The 23,249-nt window shown below is 40.1% G+C and overlaps 1 protein-coding gene across 1 annotated transcript in view; it reads right to left on the bottom strand.

Annotated features, from left to right (window-relative positions):
• Positions 1–255: 255 nt before the first annotated feature.
• rtn4r (reticulon 4 receptor) overlaps positions 256–23,249 on the bottom strand; it is a 38,843-nt gene continuing 15,849 nt past the window's right edge. Inside the window, exon 2 of the mRNA XM_053325655.1 lies at positions 256–1,637. Coding sequence (XP_053181630.1) covers positions 256–1,637 — 1,382 coding nt within the window. The remainder of the gene's footprint in view (positions 1,638–23,249) is intronic.

Below are 23,249 nucleotides of genomic sequence, written 5' to 3'. Positions count from 1 at the left end.
CATTTAAGTACATAGAGAACAAACAATTTTGGGCACCAATTCATTATATACATTAGATCTGTAGTGTTCTGTAAAGGCATCCATTTTGTTAAATGTACTCTATCGTCTTCATTTTGTTTGTCCTCACCCACAGTGGGTCAGTGTGACTCCTCACTTTTCAGTCACTGCCTGTTGTAGATGTCACTGCATCTTCTGTTATCATTGTCATGAGCATCAACAATCTTGAGTCCTGTATTTAGAATGAGATCAGGAGTCCTAAGACATGGCTAGAGATATCCAGATCATGGGAATGAGGAGAAAGCGCAGCACTTGCAAAGTAGAACCCCGGCCTTTGATGCAATGGGCATCTGATTTGGGCTTTTTGGAGCACTTCTTTTTCTTTTTGTTTGATGCTGTAGATGATTCCAGATTGTCTATAAGGTCGGGGTTTAGGTTTTCCAAAGACTTGTCCAGGGTGTTGGACAAGGTTCCCAGTGGTCCATCATTCTGCTTGTTCTGGGTCTCATTTTTCGTTCTTTCCGGCTCTTTATATTTAGTCTTGGACATGTTCTCCTTTTCCTTAAGGGGGTTGTTGGTAATTTGGCGACTCTTGCCAGACAGGATGGAGGACTTGTCGTTATCTCCGAGGCAACACCTAGGGATGGTGTCTCCCAAAGGATTTTCGGTGGAAGGGAATTTCCCAGACTGTGCCTTAGAGCTGAAGAGATTGGTCTGGATTTGAGGCGTTTCCACACACCCCTCCAAGTCTTCACTTTTCAGTCGTTTCAGGTCCTTTCCTGCCAGGAGCTCAGGAACATTGCACTCCAACTCAGAGCTGGAACCTTTGAAACGTTTGAACCAGTCCCACAAGGTCCTTGCTCGACAGTCGCAGATCCACTGGTTCCCATTTAAACGCAAATACTGGAGGGACACCAGCGGGTCCATAGTCTCCCCCGTCAGGACAGTAAGATTGTTAAAGAACAAGAAAAGGGATTTCAGTTTACCCAGATCACTAAAAGCCCTTGGTTGGACATAAATTACTCGGTTCTGGTGTAGCAGCAGCCTGTCCAGATTGATTAAGCCTCGAAACATGTTGTCTGTTACTATCTTGATCTTGTTGTTATGCAGATAGAGATAGGTTAGGTTGGCAAGGTCCAGAAAAGTGTCATCATGCAGGGTTAGAATGTTATTGTCCTGCAGGTAAAGGTACTGTAAGGAGAACATTCCTCGGAAAACCCCAACAGGCAGCTCTGATAGGCCACACCTGTGCAGGTGGAGGGTATGCAGCTTAGTTAAGCCTCGGAAGGCTGTAGGACTGATGGTGCGGAGGTTGCTGTTGTCTCCAATGTCCAGTTCCTCCAGTTTTTCCAAGCCATAGAAGGCTCCAGCCTCAATGTAGCTGATGTTGTTAGAGTAGAGCCAGAGAACAGTGAGATTATGGCAAGAACTGAAGCTGGTAGATCTCACCACTGTTAGCTTGTTGCTCTGGAGGAATATCCGCTGGCTCCTCACAGGGATCTCAGTAGGGATGGAAAACAGTCCGTGTTGTTGGCAGGCCACAGTGGGCCTGGGCTCACTGTAGCACACACACTTGGCAGGGCAGCTGTCAGTTTGAGGCACAAGGTTCAGCCACATGACCAGAAACAGGAGTCGCCCCCCTATAGAAACAGAGAGAAAGAGAGAAAGGAAAAGAGAATCAGTGGAAAAGTAAATAATGTATGTAAATATTAAAAGTCACAGTTCTAATATAGTCACAGAAATCTCCAGAAATATATTAATTCAGGTCAGGATGTAATATGTATAAACCCTTTAAAGAACACCGTACATTTTAATGAGACATTATTTGAGAATCAGCCTGTAGTTACATATGCTTATCAGCTTTTTCTTTTTTTCTTCTTTTTTTTCCTTTGCTTTTGCTTGTTAGGTTTTGTTTTTGAAAGTGTACACCACAAAATTACAAAGCAGACAAGATCCTGAATATCCTTCCATAGAGTGTGACTTTCTGCATATTACTACAGAACAGGGAGCCCTTTTCATAACAGCGACTCAACAAGCATTTTAACAGTGATGATATTTGGATCCAGGGACACATCACCTCCCTGCTGCCCCTGCTGACATGAAGACATAAAAAGCTGAAAAGAGCCCTGTGACGGCAGACTCGTTTAAAATTGGATGGGTGGCTTTTATGTGGAATTAGCTTGCTCTAATAGGGCGGACATAACTAATGGTGTTTCAGCATTCCTGAGGTTGACATTTAGCCTGACTCTGGGAGATAAGCTTTCATGCCAGCCTAAGAGATTGATGCCTGGGGCCAAGGTGGAAAGAGGGCTACAGAGGCCTTGCTAGAGCTTCAGCCATGATTGAAGATTTTTTTTTTTCTACATGCAGCATGAAGATGAGATATACAAGAGGCGTGGTAGTGCTTACAGCAAGGCTTGTAAAGATTCTTGTAAGTGTTTGCCCTGAAGGCATCAGTGTTTAAAATAAGACGTATTCTGCATTTGCTCACATTAATTATTTGTGCTTGTCCTCCAACATGGTTCAGATTAGCGTGTTACAGAGCACCAAGGTAGGTGACATGGACTGGAATACCATGTGACTTATCACTTCTGATACCACACTGTATGCACGCTGAGGTAAAAATGAAGTGTATCTATCTGTGCTCACATAGTCCTTCATGTAGAGATGAAGATGCAAAACTGTCACAGGCATGTCCAAGTACCGGCATATAAAGGCAGGTACAGCTCAAAATCTCTGAATCCTTTTCAGCTCCTGTTCTTACAGAAGATTTTTCCAAGCTCTGCTCCTATGCACATGTGAGGAATCCCAGCTTGCAAGCATGACAGGTAGTGAGGCTCTGGAAAAATACATGAGCCTTACTCAGCCCCTCCCACCGCCCCACTCTCCCTCTTCTCATTCCCCTGCAATGTGTTGTGGTGCAGGTCATCTCTGGACCTTGTTAAATGGATCTCTGGTGTGGCCTGACAGCAGCCCTCTGCTGCACTTTCCTTCCAATCTCCCTGCTCAGCCGTCAGACTGCCACCGGAAAGCTGTCAAGACTTTCCACTCTTTCTGCATCGCAGCACTTTTCCCTGAGCACTGCCTAACAATAGCAATACTTTATCGCACAGCACGCTTCATGTATCTCCTCTGCCGTCTTCATTTTTTCCCTCTCTGCTGTCTATTCATTAACAGGCTATTTCCAACCACGCATTGCATGTCAAAGCCTGGTTTCCTCAGCTCTCAGCGTAATATGTCTTGTCTTTGTTAGCATCTGTTTGAATGACAGCATAAGCCCCACAATGTCATCAACTCCATCCCAATTATATTTGCTCAGTAACAGAATCCTTACATATGCACCACACTGATTGCATTACCATATGTTACAAATATAAATCTGGGTGTCACTGTATCCTGACATCTTTGTAAAAATTTAACTCCTTCATAATCACATTTCCAAATAACCTCTGCATGACTTCACAGTTAGACCTCTCACCTCCCACTCTAGAGACTGTATTTACAGCTGATGTAAGAGTTGTGTTCACAATATCGATCAGTCAAGAATACCGGTCTTTGCACTTTTATTTTCATCACTTATTTTTCTTTGCTTTCAATTGTAGTAGTCGTTACACAAAAAGGTACCAATGTTGTGCTGTTTGTTCTCACAGCTGATGTTTAGTTGTTGACACAAACTTGAATATCTTAAAATATGACATTAAGTTTATGGGAATAAAAAAAGAAAAAAGCCCATCCCTTATCGTCTTTTGCCAGCTTTGGTTTCAACACTTAATCTTCCCCTATCTGCTGTGTCAAAACATGGCTGCCAGCACTGCCTTCCTGTTTCAGACCCTGCCAGTGGCCTCTTTTCTGAGAGCTATATTATTGTACAAAAGCAATCATCACTCCGTTTAAGAGCAGACAAGCCTCTTTGTTTCCTCCTAACTGACACTGTAGCCCCTTCAGCTCTAAAGTACATCACTTCACACCCTTCCTCCCCTCCAAGACAAGCACTTCTATTTACAGGAGGACCCTGACAATATATGACAGGTTAAAGAATTGAAGGCGAGCAATATTCTCTGTTAATGCTTGACTAATTAGACTATCCATCAAAAGAAATTCTCCAAATTCATGTGATGTGGCACAAACACAACACTCTGGTAAGACCATTAAAATTAGGCTGGTGTTGGTACCCGACCAACATTTGGACATTGGCCTCTTTGTGTCCATTGCAGGAAGATGATAATATGATTTTCACCTATCTTCAGGCTTGGCAATCTGTAAGACCTCTAATGAAACCTGCTTTGTCCTTCTTTACAGTGCTGCCAACTCACCTAACAGAAATTCATTAGTATGGATTTCAGGTGTGTTTTAGTGTCTCATGGTTGAAATAAAAATCAAACCCTGAGAGAAAAAGAGAATGGACATTGAAATATCAACTCTGCAGATAACAGCAAGTTAAGAATAAAGATACGGATATTGGTGTAGCCAGAGGACACTACATTCAGTAACAAAACAAAGAGATGCCCACAGGAGTGGTACGAGTGGGCACAGACAGCTTTGTTTACTTATTGTATGAGTGCATCACTTAGCCAGACTCCTCGCTCATTTGCATGTGTCCCTGGCATGTTTGGAGCTCTAAACAAACACACTCAGCACTCTTTTGTCTTTATTGAAAAATATGACAAGCATCCAAACCCTTCCTCATACTCTGAAACCCGCAATGAACACAGAGGGCATGTTGGGACAGCACATTCAGAGGGTCTCCGATTCATCACGGTGGCTTTAGTTTGAAGGGCTGGGGATTGGGCAGGGGACAGCTAACATGACAGTCTTATCCCCTTGGCCCAGAGTGGAAGTGATGTCTCTGTCAGCAATGAATCACAGTAGCTCTCTAGAGGGACCTCCTGGCCTCTTTCTGAAATCATACATTATTATGTTGCTCAGAGGTGGGCCTGCATTTAATATAGTCATGATCCCTCTGTGTAAGATCAGGTATCTCGTGCGGATCCGGTCATGCATAAATAAAATGTTTCTATATCATGATGAAATTAATGACTTAGAAAAATGAAATAGGTTATGATAATTTGGGATTTTTCATTCTTTTTGAAGCTACAATTTTACTTTTTAGTTTGACTTATTTTCAGGGGTTAGAATGCTAGAAGTTTTTTTTTGGCCAAGATTGACATGTAAAGCCTACTGTTGTTAGTCAAACAGGTTGCATGGGCTCTATTGCCAATTTGTTTATTTGCTTTCTCTCTCAAATATTTTGTCAGCGACTGATAGTTCCTTCTGCTCTTCTTTCTGATGTTTATTACCATTTTCCATGACCAACAAAGAAGACAACCTGACTATCATGCTTTAGTATATGAAAACATTTTAAATTGGACATAAAGGAAGTAGTAAGCTGTGTGAAAATTTCCCTCACTTTTCTCAAAGTTTAGCCCCAACCATGATGATTATGATTAGTTCATGACAAATAAAATTAAATGTATTCCCCAACTTTTATCTTACATTTCTTCAGAGACTCTGCAGTAGACATCTGTTGTAGAAATGGCCACAGAGACAGTCCAAGAATTCCTTTATAAGCCACATATTTGAAAAGAGGCCTAAAGTCATGTTTTTAATCTCATGTCTCGGATTAATTTAGCCTTCTCTTGTAGCTCTGATGAAGCTTGAATGAGGCTGTCCAAGATGGAAAGCAACAAATTATAAGCATATATTTCAACTTATTTGAATACATTATAAAAAATCAGTAATTCTAATTTTACTCATGTAGAGTTTTTGATACTTTTGTACAGGTGAGAATTATAGAGTAGCCTACAGTTACACTGCATGACACAGAAGGAGAATATTCCATTTAAGTTTGCTTTGAACCTCTTTCCCCTCATGAGGCTGTGAAAAAGTTTTATTACAGAAAAGAAACGGTCTTCACTTTCAAGAGCATCACTGAATTACAGCAGGGTTGGTCGGCAGGGCATATTCATGTGGAAAAGGTTGTGATCAGAAGGCCACATTGGCTCTTTTATGGTCACCATATTTACGCTGTTACTGAGAGTATAGTGTTCAAAAAAGATGTACTTTTCTTCTTTTACCCTGATTTCAATGCAATTATTCTTCCATCTAGGTTAAGCAATATTTCACTTTCCCATTTCAGTTCTCTTTTCAACCTTGACAGTGTCTTATTTCAATTCCTATTGGTGTCTCGTAGCTGCTATGATGGAATTCTGGATTTAATTAAAAGTGAAGCATTTGCCTTTTACTTAAATAATCAGTTGATTTGATGTTTACTTTTTAATTTTTTGGGTATATTTCTATATCTCAGTGGGCCATGATTCATTTTCAACCAACCTCCCAGAAGAATGCACATACACACTCAACACACAAAAGCACACAAAGACAGATTTATGCTTCCCCCTTACAACATTGATGAACCAGATGCTATAAAGATGAGCACATCAGATCAAACAGGTTATTTAGGACATGATGGACCAGAGAGTGGAGTTAGAGTCCCTTGACTAACCATGGAGTGTTGCAGGGGCATCAGTGGCAGCTTCGGCATGCAGAGAAGGATACAATTAGAAGACGAACAGGGGGGACAGATGAGGTCCTGTTTGACACACATCTGACACAGCACTTGCCCAAGCAGATGGCTCATGAATAACTGAGAGAACCGGAGGTCGGCATGCAGAAGGAAAAACAGAGCCCGGCAACAGTGTGTGTGTGTGTGTGTGTGTGTGTGTGTGTGTGTGTGTGTGTGTGTGTGTGTGTGTGTGTGTGTGTGTGTGTGTGTGTGTGTGTGTGTGTGTGTGTGTGTGTGTGTGTGTGTGTAGAAATGGAGAGTATACATAGACCTATATATGTGTGAACATGTTTGTGCATACATGGAGTTCTCTGTGTGCAAAAGAAAGATGAAATCAATATCCAACACATACAGTAAATACATGTAGCTCAGCTTAACTGTGGTAGGCAGATAGGTTGTCATGTCATACTACTGAGAAGTGACAGCAGTAACAATAGGCGGTGGGCTGGCAATATCCTGACAGAGAGAGAATGAGCTTGCAATCAGAGGGCTGTCGGATCGAATCCCCGCTCTACTAGCGAACAATTGGATGTGAAAGTGAAAGTGAAGATTTCTCGCTTTCAGCAACGGCCATCAAATTACCATCGACCCTTGAGTGATTCACTGACCTCCCAACTGCTCAAATTCTCACGAAGAGTGATATCAAGACCGTGAACAACATTTACAGTGTTCCGTCTTTATATAGTGGTTAAATACTTCATACTTTCTACTCTATTACATTTGTGGGGCAAATATTGTACTTTACAATCCACTTCATTAGTTATATTTACCCTGCAAAACTGTATCAACTGTATCAATACTTTACAAATTAATTTGGACTCAATAGTAAAATGTAGCTTGCACATTAATTCATTAGTAAGACCAACATACCATTCTGTACTGATTATGCATCCCTGCTGCCAGTGTAGTGAGCAGTTTCAGTTTTGATACTTCACAATGCAAATCCATATTTTTATATTATGCTATTGGGGTACTTGTGTGTATCCGATGGTCCTAATGGTTAAAATCAATGCAGCAGAGGATGAAATATTCTGACTTTTAGGCCATAGGTCAAGCTAAAAAAAATAAAAGATTCAACAATGTAAATGAACTTATTTTATCAGACCTTCCCTGTTTGATAAATGCCAATGTCTTTCAAACTCCATGCCTGTTTGACATGCAGACTTTGTAATAAAATGTTTTAGTCTGTAAGCCCAGACTGAGATTCTCAAGGAAGGTTACCTGAATAATTTTCTAGCTCCTCTAGAGTAGCAGAAAAGATCAGCCAACTGTTTTCGCTGGCTGTGTAGTGTGTAGTACTCCCCATGACTATTAAATTGACTTTGACATGTACAATTGGTGAAGTGTCCCTTAAAGTAAAGGATGGACACATCTTCCACCACTGACTGTATATATATGGGCAGCACTCCTGCAACTATCAATCAACTTAGTTGCTAAAATGGCAATTTGTTATACTCTAAGTTGCATTTAAAGATAGCTGAAATTGAGTCAGGAACGCTTAAATGACACTACAGTGGATTAATTGGAGTGTGGTGGCATGGCGCCACTGGATTAGAGGGCAAAAATGGCACATTCCTCACAACTCTATTGTATAGTTGGCAGCAAACCAAGTTGCCCTCAGTGCTGCTACAGCTCACTATGAAATGTTCCACAGAAGGCGTTGGGAGTCAAGTCTACCCGTGAGGTTTTGCAGAATGGCTCAAATCCAGCTTTGTGCCCGCCTCCACATGTCACAGACATGGGCAATTTCCACATGTGAAACCATGTAAAATGCATAATTCAAGTAATATAAGCTGAAAATAAAGCAGGCATTTGCCGTGCATGAGTGTGTGGGAGTGTCCAGATGCACTTTTCAAGCCACAGAGGACCAAAAATTCGGAATGCCCTACATTGGTTTTTGCACTGTGCAGGCTGCCTGTAGAGCAGCCAAGCGTTTTTGCTTAACAGAGTGTATAAGGCTTTATCTTATCTACACATGGCTGGAGAGAAAATAAATTAGGGTAGCTGCTGTACATGCCCCATGTGTCTTGGTGTTGCTGAGCTCTCAGGCAGACTTTAGCACAGGTGTTAACAACGTTTTAGGAGGCATCCTTTCTTTTTCTTTTTTCTTTTTTCTTTGGTTTAAAACAGAGCGTGTCATCCTCCTCAAGTAGAAAAGTTGAATGAAAATCCTTACTGAAAAGAAACACAAGAGTGAGCAAAGCACTGAATCAGTTGAGCTATAGTATCCTGATCCGTATACAGGTGTGCCTCATGCAGTTGTGCCTTGTATATTTCCAGCATGGGTTAGGCTACTCAGAAATGTGTGTGGTGCAATACATGTTTCAGGACACATTTTGAGCAATTTGAAATTATTTGGGAGGTTTTGTCTGACTGTCCCAAGGTATACAACACACCACAATTAACTGTATTTGAACGGATACAGTGCTCCAGTACGAGGACATTTTACTTTTAATACTTTCAAGTATTGTCTAAAAAAAAAAGAATAAGAAGATAATTTTCAAGGATTTTGTCAGTTTATTGAATACCCTTTGTACCATTTGAATTTCCATTTGAGTTTTGGCATTTACAACATGCTTTGAGCGATGCAAAGATTACCTTGGATTCAGAGAATGGTGCTACAAATGCCTCCTGTTATTTAACACCTATTTTGTTAACATTTTGGCAAATCTGCTATATGAAAGTCTGCAACATATAATTCCTTGTTGGTGTTGTAATAAGCGTTCAAAAATCAATCTAATCTATCATCAACAGACACGGGTATCAGTGGAAAGATTAAGTGTTCTTAATTTCAACAGTACTGTACGTTTATCGTGTATGTGTTCCCATTTGACTAAATTCTGACTCTGTGACGAAAGGGTATAATGGTTAACCGCAACCCCAGATTTTCATATTGCACATTTCAAGCATTTAAAAATATCATTACTCACCATTCCCAAAACTGAGTCACACTCTCTCATGTGGTTTTGGGGCTATTATGTCAACAATTTGAAATCGGTGAGGATTGCGAACCCTCACAGTTAATGCATCGCACTGGCATGAAAGCAAATGAGTCCTAATGAATCACTGCTCTATTATCTAAAAAGGATAACAACCCCAGTAAATATTGGATGATAGCTTCGATAATGCTAACATCTCCTCATGTGAAGTGCCAACTGGAGAGGTAGAGGAGTGACGGCACCCACAGGCAGCCTCGTATATATTTGGGTATGTAAAGATCAGAAAACACACTGAGGTGGTCTGAGCAGAGAATATGCTGTAATGAGTTGAGCACTCAAAGAATGGTCTATTCTGTTTTCCAGATTTGGAAGTGGAGCGGGGTGAAAGCGTTATCTACTCCACATCTATCTGACAGGTTCATTAAATTCCCGTGTTTGGCAGCAGCCTTCTTAGACTGGCACTTGTTGTGCTCGTCGAAGAGAAACTAGCTCCTGATGAACTGCTGTTTGTGTGTGAGTTACAATTGGGGAAAAATACATCAAACAAGCACTTAATCCTTGAACAGTCTCGAGTAAACCAAAGTCATTCTGTGAGTAATCTATTTAGTTGGTTTGGAGAACGTGGAAGAAAGAGTAGCTGTAGGGGGAAACTGAAAAAGTATTTCTAAATTAACTGCAGCTTTGCTTATTTGTTCTTGACAGGGATGCTCAAACTTAACCTTGCAAAGCCCTTTTACCCAGGATAGAAACATTTGCCAGCACCCACATTAGTCATTCCAAGGTTATGCATACGTGAATAAACTGTGCAACATAGAGTGGCATTTTGAGTAGGCTGATTTCTCATTCATGTGAAAATGCAATGAATGACACAGGTAGATTCACTGCCTGGGGGCGAGAGGGCGGAAAAAATTAGCTTGAGAATCCTTCACAAGACAAACCGTTATTGACACCCTTTTTACTGCCATAATGTGTCATCTACCCTTCTTCAGTGTTCTCCAGTTTCGCAATATTGCACTCTGCTGGACTGGCCAGCTGACTATGCAGACTGGCTGCAAATGTGTCATCTGCCATCACCTCAAACTGACTGAGAATGGACAAGCTCAGAGAAACATGACATACTCTATCCAGCAAGTAAAGAACTGAGTAAAGACATCATCCTTGCTGAAGTGGATGCAATGCATACGATGTCCATATGGTACGGTACACAAAAGCATGCACAGATTCATATGGTTCAAAAGATTTGAGAATATAATCCCATTTGCAAACCCAATAAATATTTATTAACCATGCGTGTTATTCTTGACATTTCTAAATAAGTTAAAAAAAAACATTACATATTGTTTACACAAGAGAACCCCATCCAGTCCTAAAAATGCATAAAAAGACTTATTCTTTACTTTTTATTTCTTCTTTATTTCCTTAGGGACATGTATATAGTATGGACTAATGTTACATACCATGGCATTTATAGTCTATATGCTAGTTTACAATGCCTAAGCCTAGATGGGCCTTTATTCAGATACATAAAACTCAAGATGAAAATACAGTCTAAACAACACAAAACACAAACATTAATATAATTCTACCATTAAATTCAATAACAAGCACCATGTCATTAACAACTACATGACCCATCTGTCTTTGAACACTCTTTTAACTTCAGTTGAAAATGATACCATTTGTGATCCACTTTGATTTCTCAAAGTAATGAGTTCCTGTGGAGCTTACAGTTTCCTATAAACACACTCCGAGTTACTGAGCCAGAAACGCTGAGTCATACCACTATGTCACTGAGTACCTTAAGAGCCTGATTATTTAGGCATTAATGGATGGGTTTAATATTAGTGAATTTAATTGAATGACTTCCCATCCAAACTAAGATTATATTTCATCTTAAAAGACCCGACTGCTGTAGACCTGCTTCAGATGAAGAATTTACACAATAACTTAAATGTAAACAGAACCATTTGCAGTGTGAAATGATAAACGGCCTCTGATGATGTTTAAATAAGTGCGTTTGCAACCTTGCTTACCATTTTAACTTATTTCTCAAATTTTAGGAGCAAATCTAACATATCATAAAAATGAATATCTGTTAAGGGCCTAACCCTGGAAAAGAGGTTTGTACAAACAGTGATGGTGCCTTTGAAGTTGTGGCTCCATCACTGTGGGAAGCTCTTCCTATAGACATATGCTGTCTCCCTTGAAAAAACAGCTAATGACTAATTTATTCAAATGGGCCTTTTTCTCACCTCATAGTGTCTAGTGTTTGAATTGTGTGTGTTTTTTTTAAGTTATGTTGTTTATTGTTTTATATTTTAGAAAGAGCAACATCCTTCAGATCCTGATCATCTTGGTGTCTGGCCTTTATTTAGAGAACTGATGAAGACCATCTGGTGGAGTAACAACTCTACAGGCTGTTACCTGTTAAACAACCTACACTGAAATTCACTGGTTGAATAAAGTACATACTTCTCCAGTAAATCAGTTAGTGTTGCAAGTTACTTTCCCCCACTTAAAATGCAGACAGACAGAATGATATATCTTGCTATCGGATGAAATGTCATACAGCACAGTGCTCATCAAGCTGTTATCTGTGATGCTAGTCACAAAAGCAGCTACACTTTGACATATGGGAGAGTATTCCTTTTGAAGGAGATGAAAAGGGAATCACGTGGGAAATACGGCCTGTGCCTTCTGAAAGACCAGGCCATTTTAATGACGTGTGAATGACAGAAAGTGACTGGATTGCCATCTATGAAAGGAAAGTCAATGAGATCTCAAGAGGAAGAAGATGAATGGGCTAGATAAGTGGGACGATGCAGGCAGGTGGCAGTTTGTGGTGACTGACCGGATTGTTGTTGTGTGGGTAGTATTTACATAGTCTGTTTCATCACATCAGAATCTCTCAAATCACATTTACAGCATATTCGTTACTGCATCTCAAATAACACATATGCTCTTGAGCGTCATGTCATATGGTAGCCATTAGTTATCCATGATCATGACTCTTCAGACATGCAGTGAAAGTATAATACAGAGACACAACATGCCCACGAGCAACAGTAAGAAATTGCCTGAGGAAGAAAGATGGCCTGAGACGAGCAGAAACTGAAAAGAATAAAAGTAAATACGGTAGATTATTGTGCAAGTATTAACTAATTCTGGCCAGCTTTCCTGTAGATCCATCTATTTTGGATGTGTAGGCAGCCCTGGAGGCATGTTGACCTGAAAAAGACAAACCTCTCCCTTCCTTTCATCTTTTGAGTCAGTTCCTGCAAGCAAATTAGGGCCGATAACACAAGGCCTACTTCTGCTAGTTCTGCCCTGTAACAAGAGAAGTGTTCTCAACAGTGTTTTGCTCCCATCACAATGGATTTTTTTTTGCAGGCCTCTCTTTCCAAAATAGTGTTGTCAAAGGGATACATTGGGATTTGTTACGCAATGAAAACTATTGAAAATCCGGTAAATATTTGTGGAGGCTGCAACACTCCTCTGTGCGTGTATGTAGGTGGATTTTTGACATTAGTGAGGCATAGGATCTCATATCTTTCCTGCCTCCGCATACATCTGATTCATTCTCTATCCTAGACCTTCCACTTAAACCCAAAGCGTGTGAAAACTGCAGCTTTGAAACAGAATTTGGTCGGCTTCTGTTGACTCAAACGCTATTTACTGTATATATTAAAGCACAGTAGAGAATAGAGATCTTCAAGAACACTACAAGGTCTCTATTCTCTGTTATGCTTTAAAAATAAATGACAGCCACTGCAGGGTCTCAACTGAAAATGAAACACCATTGGAGTGAATACAGAATAAGGGAATGTGGGAGGAGAATAACATAATCTCTTACAGTATCTTTATTTGTGGAGAAAATGGAAAAGCCTAAAAAGGACAGGTCTCACCATTGTCATGTCAAGGTTACAGAGCTACTTGAGCAGGTTTTGCAAACTTAAATCCTATCAATGCTTGGTTCTGAATTTTGTCCAGGATACAATAGCCATCTGCTCATCTTTTTCATATTTCTGATTTTTTTAATGTCATAAACCAAAATTCACAAGGCAAAGTCTGAGTTTTCTGAGCAAGCAAGTCAGCCAATTTATCTTACAGCAAGGGATCAGGCACAACCTGACTGCAGAATCTCTGCAGTGCACCAGCGATAAGGAACACTTAGTGACTTCGGGAATTCTATGCATCTCCCATTTGAATTCTTCTTTTAGTTTTGATAGGCAAGGGTTAAGCGGTTGGGATAATGGGACCTTGCAGTGAATATTTTTTAGGGACATTCTTCTCATCTCATCTCCCAAAAAGGGAAAGGAATGGCTGTGGTCTGGTTGGTTTAATAAGCCCACTTCAGAGAGGGTGTTATAGTGAGCGCTCCCTCCTTTGGAAGAATTAAAGGAGAAAGACTTGTGCATTATTTACCACCAGCCTCAATACCACCGCACCCTGTGCAGACAATGCGGCCTGCTGCAGGAAAATGGATTTTTCTGCAGAGGAGCTCAGATAAGAAGGATAGAGGAAGGAAAAGAGAGAAAACAGAAAGTAGGGGATGAAGACAGAGAGACAACAAGAACATCCTCAGCCAGCCAGTCCCCGAATCAGTTCAATTTCCTCGCACCAGCCTGTCTCCTATCTCCCCCTCTCCCTCCCTGTTGGCCTGATAAGGGCAGCTCTTTACATCAGAGGCCTCCACGGATCAGTCACCTTTTTTACTGGAAAGGTCGAGCACTGGCCCAAAGCTCAGTTCATGCTGGGAAGTCATCATTCCTGCTCTTTATCTCCCAGGTGAGGGATGATCCAAGGCTGAATGTCATGCCAGTCTGCCCCCAATATACCCTCTACCCTCTTCAACATCTCCCTCACACCTCCTTGGGCTGCTTCCGGAGAGATAGGAGGAGAGCAGGTGACGTGCGAGCACCTCATGGCAGAGCAAGCATCAGATAACATCAGAGTAAAGATTCAATAGCGGCAAGTCATCACAGTGCCACCACATTATCTGAGCGATGGGTTGGTCAAGCTATCTCTCAACATCCCTCCCATCTGAACAAGAGAGCCACAAGATGAGAGAAAGGGATAAACACGTCAGCATATGGCAACCACCTGAGACTTTACCCTACCCCCCCAAAAAAAAGCAAAAGCCACATCCCTGTATTCCAGCACAGGTGTGTGTGTGTGTGTGTGTATTTGTGCAGAATATGTGTAGAAGTGTATGTGTGCATCGCTGTTGTTTTCACAGTCCCAAAACGACAGTAGCACTGTAAGTGATGCGCTGGCGTAATTTGCGTGTCACTGTACTGTGGGACGACCCAACTGACAAGACTTCCTGCTTTGCTGCCTGGGTAATGAGTCATTCCAGCCCTGGAGAAAAACAATCTGGTATTTTTAAACTGCATCCTTCAGCTGTTCCTTTCTCCCTGGAGCTCCAGCTTGTAAGCTTTTGGTGAATGCCATTTCTAGTGGTTGTGTTAATAGGCCTGATTTGTCTGACTAATATAAATGCATTATAGTGCTTTTAATGGTGCTCTTGGTCCATCCATGCTCCACTGATTAAGACGTAATGCTCTGCACAATGCAACAAAACACCAAATATGTGAACCATTAGCTTGGTGCTATTACTGTGTTTTTAGATAATAACACTGAAGTGTTTTGCATACTAAAAAAAAGAGGAGAATAATATTAGTTTGACTGAAGTGTGAGAAAGCATGACTCTCATCCACACAAGTGACTACTACTGCTGATTTCAAGAGCTAAACAAGAACAGGACAAGCGTGTGTGTATCGCATAATGGAATCAATCTGAGCAAAAACTAAGGAAGTAAAACTAAAGGGATTGTGTAACTAAACCACGCAGTACATCTACATTTTAAACTGAAAATGTGACCCTTAAAATCCTAATAAATTGGGGAACTTGGCTCTTTAAATGTAGTAGGTGACTAAAGTTAGGACTTAACAGAATGGCATTGGGGAAGAAGTATTCAGATCCTTTAGTTAACTATAAATAGAAATGCCACATATAAAAGTTTTATGTACACGCAATAGGTCTTCCACTAGCTCTGTGAGATATTTCCAGAAAGTTACATAAACCTCTTTGAGAGAACCTCTTGTTTGAGTGTTAAATGGATGGAGTGTTGTTGAACACTGCATATTAGATTTCTATGTTTAGATCTATCTAAATGTCAAGATTGTTGCTACATGAAATGCTGTAAGGAAAATAATGATGACCTTTATTAATATAAACCTGCTAGTGTGCTGATTGTTATATTTTCTTTCTAATGTTTTCTTTATCATGCATAAAAAATATCATCAATCCCTGTCTGACTGCCACACTAACAAGCTTTTGCATTTTTTGTATTCAAATATGCACTTTGCAATCATGTAAATTGATCATTGTGATTGTAAAGTCTTAATATGCAAAGTGACTATTGCATGTATTAAAAATAAAATAAAATAAAATACTTTGATCCTGAAAAGAATCAGAACATGTGTGAAAGGAAACCTTGTCTATTCTTTTTGTCTGGTCCCATGATCGGTTTCAATAGTTTTTTGGTCTCTGCCCACAAATCCTGTTCTATTGCTTACTTGGCATGGACACATTCAAGGAGCTGGTTGTAAGAAGCCATCATGCCTTTCAAGCTAATCCTCTTTTCAATTTAACATCCTTTGATTGATTGTTTTTGTTCACATATTTGGCATGATGTATATTCTTTTCCGTCTGTGCCGTACATTTGTATTAACTGGTGGTTTTTATATGTGCCTCTTCACATTATACACGTATGTTTATAGGCTGCATGTGACACGCGGCCCTGACAAAAAAACAAAACAGAAACAGACAGCTAATCCCCCTTGATCCTCTCTCATATTAAAACCTTTAAAGTCTTCTCTCTGTCTGAATTCTGCTTAGAGAGGCGCTAACGTTATGCCGCATCACCTGAGCAGCCATCACCTGACAGCAGGGATTTCAATCATTCTGCTGAGCTCGTAACCTCGTCTCCACCACTGCCTCTCCCCAACTCCCAATGCAGCCACCCGCCACTGTCATGCTAATTTACTGGTGCACACTGATGTGAGCGCTTGCATTTCAGAGTTTTCTCATAGACCCTATCATGGGTTGGCAATTAAAGATATGCATGATTTGAAACAGGAGCACCAAAAGACAATCATTTTGCACTCTCCTGGGGAAAATATGTTCAATCAGAGGTCATAAGACAACAGCGTGTGGAAAATAGCTTAGAGGCAGATAATACAGAAAGCAGCAAGAGCTACATATAGCTTCACAGGTACCAGTGCATTTCTACAGGGCATCTAGAAATAGCAGCTGTGCAGCAACTGCAGTGGTTAACAATAGATTATGTTTGCTCTTCCTCTTTCGTTGGTTATATCTATGGTAAACCGCCTCTGGTAAAGTAGAGTAAACAAGAAAATAGAGGCTCTGAGTCTGCTCTGAGCAACAATCCTCTAGTAGATTATCATTAGTCTCACCAGCCAGGAGAAAGCAAGACAGCAGCTTGTGCGGCAAGAAATTGAACACAAATGTGGTCGTAAAGAAGAGCAACAAATCACAGTGTGTTTGAATTACCTTTTTGTATGACTTCAAGTTAACTAACAGAACACCCAGGTAGGCTAATCATCATACGGTATGCACAAGGCTTCACATGGGCTTTTGAAAACAAAGCACCATGCACTTTCAGAGATCATCAGGAGCTTATGGAGCTTCTACACTTCTTCATGAACATGACATGCCATTTATGATTAATGGCATTACCAGCTGGGCCAAGATAAGAGCTCAATTAGTTGTGTGGGCAAGGACCTTGACTCCATTTCCAATGACTAATCCCATGGCTTTTGTTATGATTAGGAAGAGTAGAGTTTTAATCTTGGCTTCTGAGTGTCTGGCACTGGCCCAAATGCAACTGATTTATGAGCAGTTAAAAATGCACCTTTGCTGTTGCACAGTTGAGCAGTGCTAGATGGTACCTGCATGAATGTTTCTATCACCTTATCTACCCAATATCAGTGGCAACACTCATTGGCAGGAAATTAAATTAAGCCTTTTAAGTGAAATGAATTCATCCACCTTGTTAATATTTTAGCAAGAGGGGCCTCTTGAGAGTTATCATCCACACTAAGCCCACTCATCCTCCCGAGGGGTTGTCCTGCCTACATGCTTGAACTGATGCTAGTTTCCTACAAATATATTTCTAGCCACAGCAGCGTTGCCCAGGGAGTTTTGCTGAAGCCCATAATCTCTACCAAACTCTAGAACTGTCGAACTACTTTGGATCTCAGAGTACTACTGTATTATACAAAGAGGTCCCCTAACGAAGCCTTTAATAATTCACCAGTTATCTATTGAAAACAGTCAAGGACAATCCTTTCAATCTTAAGGCTTTAATTTGGTGTGAAAACTTTTACCGAGGCATGATGAGACCTTGGTTAAATATTTAGCAACAAAAAAACAGTCATACAAGGATAAACCTTTTAAAGAACAAGTGGGAATGCTACTGTATGCAGCCAAGTATGGAGATGAGATGGGGACTCTATGCATAGAACATGATATAGTAGCATTTATCTGTGCTGATAGAGTGCACAAAGTATAAGAGATCCACTGAGGTAGTTGTTTCTGCAGTAAAAACCCATCTTGCATGATGCTGCACTTTGTAGCACTGACTCTCTGCAGGGGGAAACGTAGCGCACCATCTGTTCCCCGATCCCCAGCAACAAACAACAGACAGACCAACGCAGCAGACAGACCAGCAGACACAGGCGGGCACCACTCCCGCACCAGCAAAGAATTGTGGGAAACAGGGAGGCAGCTACATGGACGCAGGGCTGCTAAATGTGGGATGAAAGCCGTCATCAGCTGCTAGGATTTGATCAGGAGGCCTGAGCTGACACCGCATACTGAGGAATGATGCAAATTGAAGCAGACACTGCAAAGGAGCCGCAGCGCAATGAGAAAGATTCTCAATAGCGAGGGGAGCACAGGAAAGAGAGACGACAGGTTCGAGCAAGAGACGGAGAAGGGAAAAAAAAGAGAAAAAATGAGAGTGAATTAACACAGAGTATAAAAGCAGGAATAGAGAAAGGCTAGTGTATCTAAAGAGACAGCCTGCAACAACAGAGACTTGAAAGTGGTTATAGGGTGTGCAGAGAGAGAAAGAGTGAGGTAGGGGAAAAGAGAAAGACAGGGAAAGATTTGAGGATGCAATCCATTTTTAATCCGAGGTGCCTGAAGTCCACACAATTTGCCTCAAACAGAATACTAAATAGCCCCATGAATGTTATTTATGGATTAAGATAATTGTGGGTGGCTCACCACACGCATGCCCACACCCAAATAAATACGAACAAGCATGTGGGTTCTCAGTCTGTCACATCCGTATACCACTCAGAAACAAATATACAAGCCATAAGTGTTAAAAGATGGAAGAGGAGAGAAGACATCTAATTGTCTAAATATGCTATGGATATGTGAGAAAGGCTTAAGCTTGCCCCCTAGTGTTCATCCCAGTCCCTGATGGCATCAGAACAACAGAAGAAATCTACCTCTTATGAAAATACTGTCTATTATCATGACCTAAAATATTACTAAAATATTATCTTAAATGAAGCCAAAGCAAGTCAGATGGTATTCATATTTGACCTGTTTTCAACACACAAAAAATCATGATGTTGAAAAAAATTATCATCTTTCAAGATTCTTTCTTTATAGTGTCATTTCCTTGATTCTAGTGAAGCTAACCCTTTTTCTGGTCTTATTTTAAGATAATTATGCTGATTTTTAGAAATGTCCTTAAAGAAGTAAAGCTGCATTGGTAGTCTGACCAGAGCTTGTCTTCTGGAAGAGTCTAAGTCAAAATGAGGATTCATTTTTTTCTCTGAACTATTCAGTGCATGTTAAATTTAGTTTGGGTTTACTTTAATGGTTAAGCATATTCTTTTATACAGACATTATTGCTAATATAAATATTCTAACTCTTGGTGGACTAGATAGATAGATAGATAGATAGATAGATGGATAGGTAGATGGAGAGAGAGAGAGAGAGAGAGAGAGAGAGAGAGCGAGAGAGAGAGAGAGAGAGAGAGAGAGAGAAAGAAAGAGAGATGTGGAAATGGTAATCCAGATTACGAATATTTTTTATGCATATCCGTAACTGGGTTTAGAAGTATGTTGATGAATAATAAGGAGGTCTAGCATCAAAGGCCATGACAAATATGTGCTACAGTGGAGAAAAAAAAAGACAAAATACAGTGAGAAGTAGACAGCTTCATGACTAATGGTGTATACGCCTGTGGATCAACATCAAAGTCAGCACAACATTAATAGAAAGATTCATTATTTGAAAGATAAAAAAGAATGCAATCCATTAACTAGACCTTCTTCTGCTCTGCTCTGGAAATTCTCCATTTTGTATTGCCAGCAGCAGTTTTGATTTAATAATGTGCAATGATTCAACATTGAAATGCCAGCACCAGGCAAGTCAAACGAAGAAAACACACAAAACCATTTACAGTCAACATGCTTGGACTAAGGGAAATTACATAAATTGATTTAATGAAAATGAAATTGGATGGAGAGACTGGAAGATTAACATGACCCAGCTACCGTAATCGTAAAGTTCATGAGAAACAGCCCAACATTAAATTAGAAAGTACCAAAGTTTAATCAATCAAACTAATGTCATACAACATATCAACCATCAACTGTGATTATCAGCGGTGGAGTGAAATGTCTGCCGTGCCCTTTGTCTTCAATCAGTTCATTCCTATCTATGTTAACCTTTTACGGCTACCCATGTATCATCCGTATGTGAGAATGGAAATTCATGAGAAATGTTACCCTTGTGTCCATATTGTGCACCAGAGGGATGTGCTAAACAGCTTTTTTTCTCCTCCATCTTTTTTTTTGTTTTGGAGCTAAGCTTTGCAGTTTGACAGCTCAAATCCCAGTAGCCAGTAGTATAAAAGGGAAATCCCAGTGAAGTGACTGTAGCGGCTTAGCTGCCATAAGCTTAACATGGTTATCAATGGTGTTTTAAAAATGCCAGTGAAAGATGTCAACAGGTCTAATCAAGGTAAATTCCTATAATCAACATCTTGTCAAGAGGGGATTTATGCTCCGGTTAGCCGATCATATTAGCAGACAAGAGGACACACACGATCAATACTGCATTTATAAAAAAAAAACAAAAAGGAACAAAAGAACAGCAAGCAAAGTCCTGAGTTCAGTTATGAGTTTTTGGTGAATTTTTGTCTCATTTCTTTTGCAAATGTCATGTGTCACATATCACAAGACTGTACTGAACTGTATGTCAAGGATGCACTCAAGTATTGCAAATTGTTCTGGTGTCTAAATCAAAATCTAACCATAAATTAATTATAGTAAACAAATGTTATTATTGCAAGTGACAATTATACATCTTTTAGTCTAGAAAATGCCAGAAACTTGTAAAATACAAAATAAAAATTAAGAAAAATAAATAAAAATCCCATTAGAAGTTCTCATAGATCAGGGTGATTACTTTAAAACATTGTGAACACAGTACAAAACCCATAACAGTAATTATAGTCAAGTTAAGTCAATTTTATTTGGTTAGCCCAGCATCACAAATCACAAATTTGCCCCTGGGGCTTTACAGTTTGTATATATACAGTAATACAACACATAATGTCCTTACACTATTTATTCAAATAAGGAAAAAATCCCTAAAAACCCTTTAATATACAATTCTGACACACAATACAAAAGTCAAATCAGAGAATGGGATGTGTGATCTGATGAATGATTATAACTATAACTAATTATCAAAATAGTTGGTGACTGATCGATTGATCAACTATTTTTTTCAGTACTAGACCAACATGCACCACAATTTCAAATTCAGACCTCATATGATGCACAGTAAACACAAACACATCCAGTGCATTCATCCCTTAACAGTATAGTCATATTTCTCTGTTATGGTGTTACTACACTTTCCCAGGCTTTGCAGTCTGGAAATCATAACACTGGAAACCCTGACTGTCTACGATGCTGGCTCCCAGTCAGGATTTTTGCTTGTTGATGGCCAATTTTTGTTTAGGGCAGAAAAACACCCACATGTAACAAGAGCCTGGTGTTGCAATATAAGTTGTTTATTTTGCCCTTATGATTTCACAATAAGTTCTACTAGTTAAAGTTTTGCTATGCTAATGTCCAAACAGCAGTAGCATTAAAGCAGGATGTGTTTAGAGTGTGGTAAATGGACATTGTAAAATTATGAAACACACAGTCTTGGTTCAGTAGCATTATGTGACAGCAGGCTGTGACTTTGTAAATTCTTATCAGAAGTTGCTAACTGATTTCCGGATCTCACTATTCTTAACTTAGGTCTTGTATCTTGTCTTCTCTTTTCATAATGATTTAACAGGGCATAGAAAAACAACGTTGACAACCCCCTGATACTTAGACCTATTATCTAAGCATTTCTGCTTCCCTTAGTGGAACAAATTGGTTGTCTTAAGCTCGACTCCCTCACACAGTGTAAGATATAAAAGGGGAAAAGGGCATTGGAGGAAAAGCAAGTTTCTCACAAAAGACAGCTTCTCATTGAATGGATTTCTTCTAGTTTTTCACTTGAGAGCTTGTTCTGCCACTAGAGATGGTCCGTCGACAGAGAATTGGACATGAAGGTTAAGACCTAATGTCTCTACACCAGATCAGTCTGACCAAAGGATCCTATATGGACAAGATAAGCACATGCCCTTTATAACTGAAGTAGCCTATTACATGGGGTTGTACAATCTCCTCTGTGAAGGCTGCCCTCTGATATAGCTGGCGGAGCTTAGGAGTGAAAATGCAAAGCCATCACCTTATTGGTAGTAAAGAGAGACTTTGTGGATTACAGTTTTTTTATTATAATATAAATAATATAATATTTCCATCCCCCCAACTGAACATCAACAGCACAAAGCACGGATAAGCAAACAACAGCAGAAAATCTGCTTGTAATTTTAAATGTACTAACAGGTTTGTGTTTGAAATAATTCCTTGTTTGGTTTTCCATACTTTCATTCTTTGACAAGTTGGCAGGATTGATGTGCACTTCAAGCTGTCCAGCTAGATATTATTGACAGTAGAAATGGAGCCAATAGTCACAGTGAAAAAAAGATCAACTCAAGACTCAAGATCAAAAGAAACATCAATGGACTGTCGTCACCTTAGCTAATGCCACTATTCAAACGCCAGTATTTCTTGTTCTGTCAATAGGATCTGGCACAGAGCACTAACAGACAGTTGGTTTCTGCCCTCTCCTCGAAACTAATATCCTACCAGGACAACTTATCTGATGGGACCTTACACTTGAATAGACACTTTGAAGATCAGGGCTTAGGTCACCATTTGGAGTCTTTTCCCTAAAAGAGCTTACGCTTTCTTGTGAGCGGTGAGACTAGACACATTCCCAAAACCCAGTCGATAAAGTATCTGCTCATCAGGAGAGCGTGACAGCCTGAGAGATGAGACCACATCAATCATGTGGACTCCAATAGCCGCTCTGTGGATCAGATAAAATAGCGAGCACAGACTGGCGGCTCCTTAAATAGGCACCAAAGGAGCCAACTAGAGACCTTCTCCATCTCTCTTATTTGGAGAGGTCAAGAGGTCATTATACCCTCAAAAAACTGCCATTTTGATTGAGAACCAATCACTTTCAGAATCTATAAGGGAGCTCTCTTTCTTTTCATTTTTTATCACTTGCTCATTTTTGT

Source organism: Scomber japonicus, chromosome 9, assembly GCF_027409825.1.
Source record: "Scomber japonicus isolate fScoJap1 chromosome 9, fScoJap1.pri, whole genome shotgun sequence".
Taxonomy (NCBI): Eukaryota; Metazoa; Chordata; class Actinopteri; order Scombriformes; family Scombridae; genus Scomber; species Scomber japonicus.
This window is presented reverse-complemented; position numbering and strand designations above follow the sequence as displayed.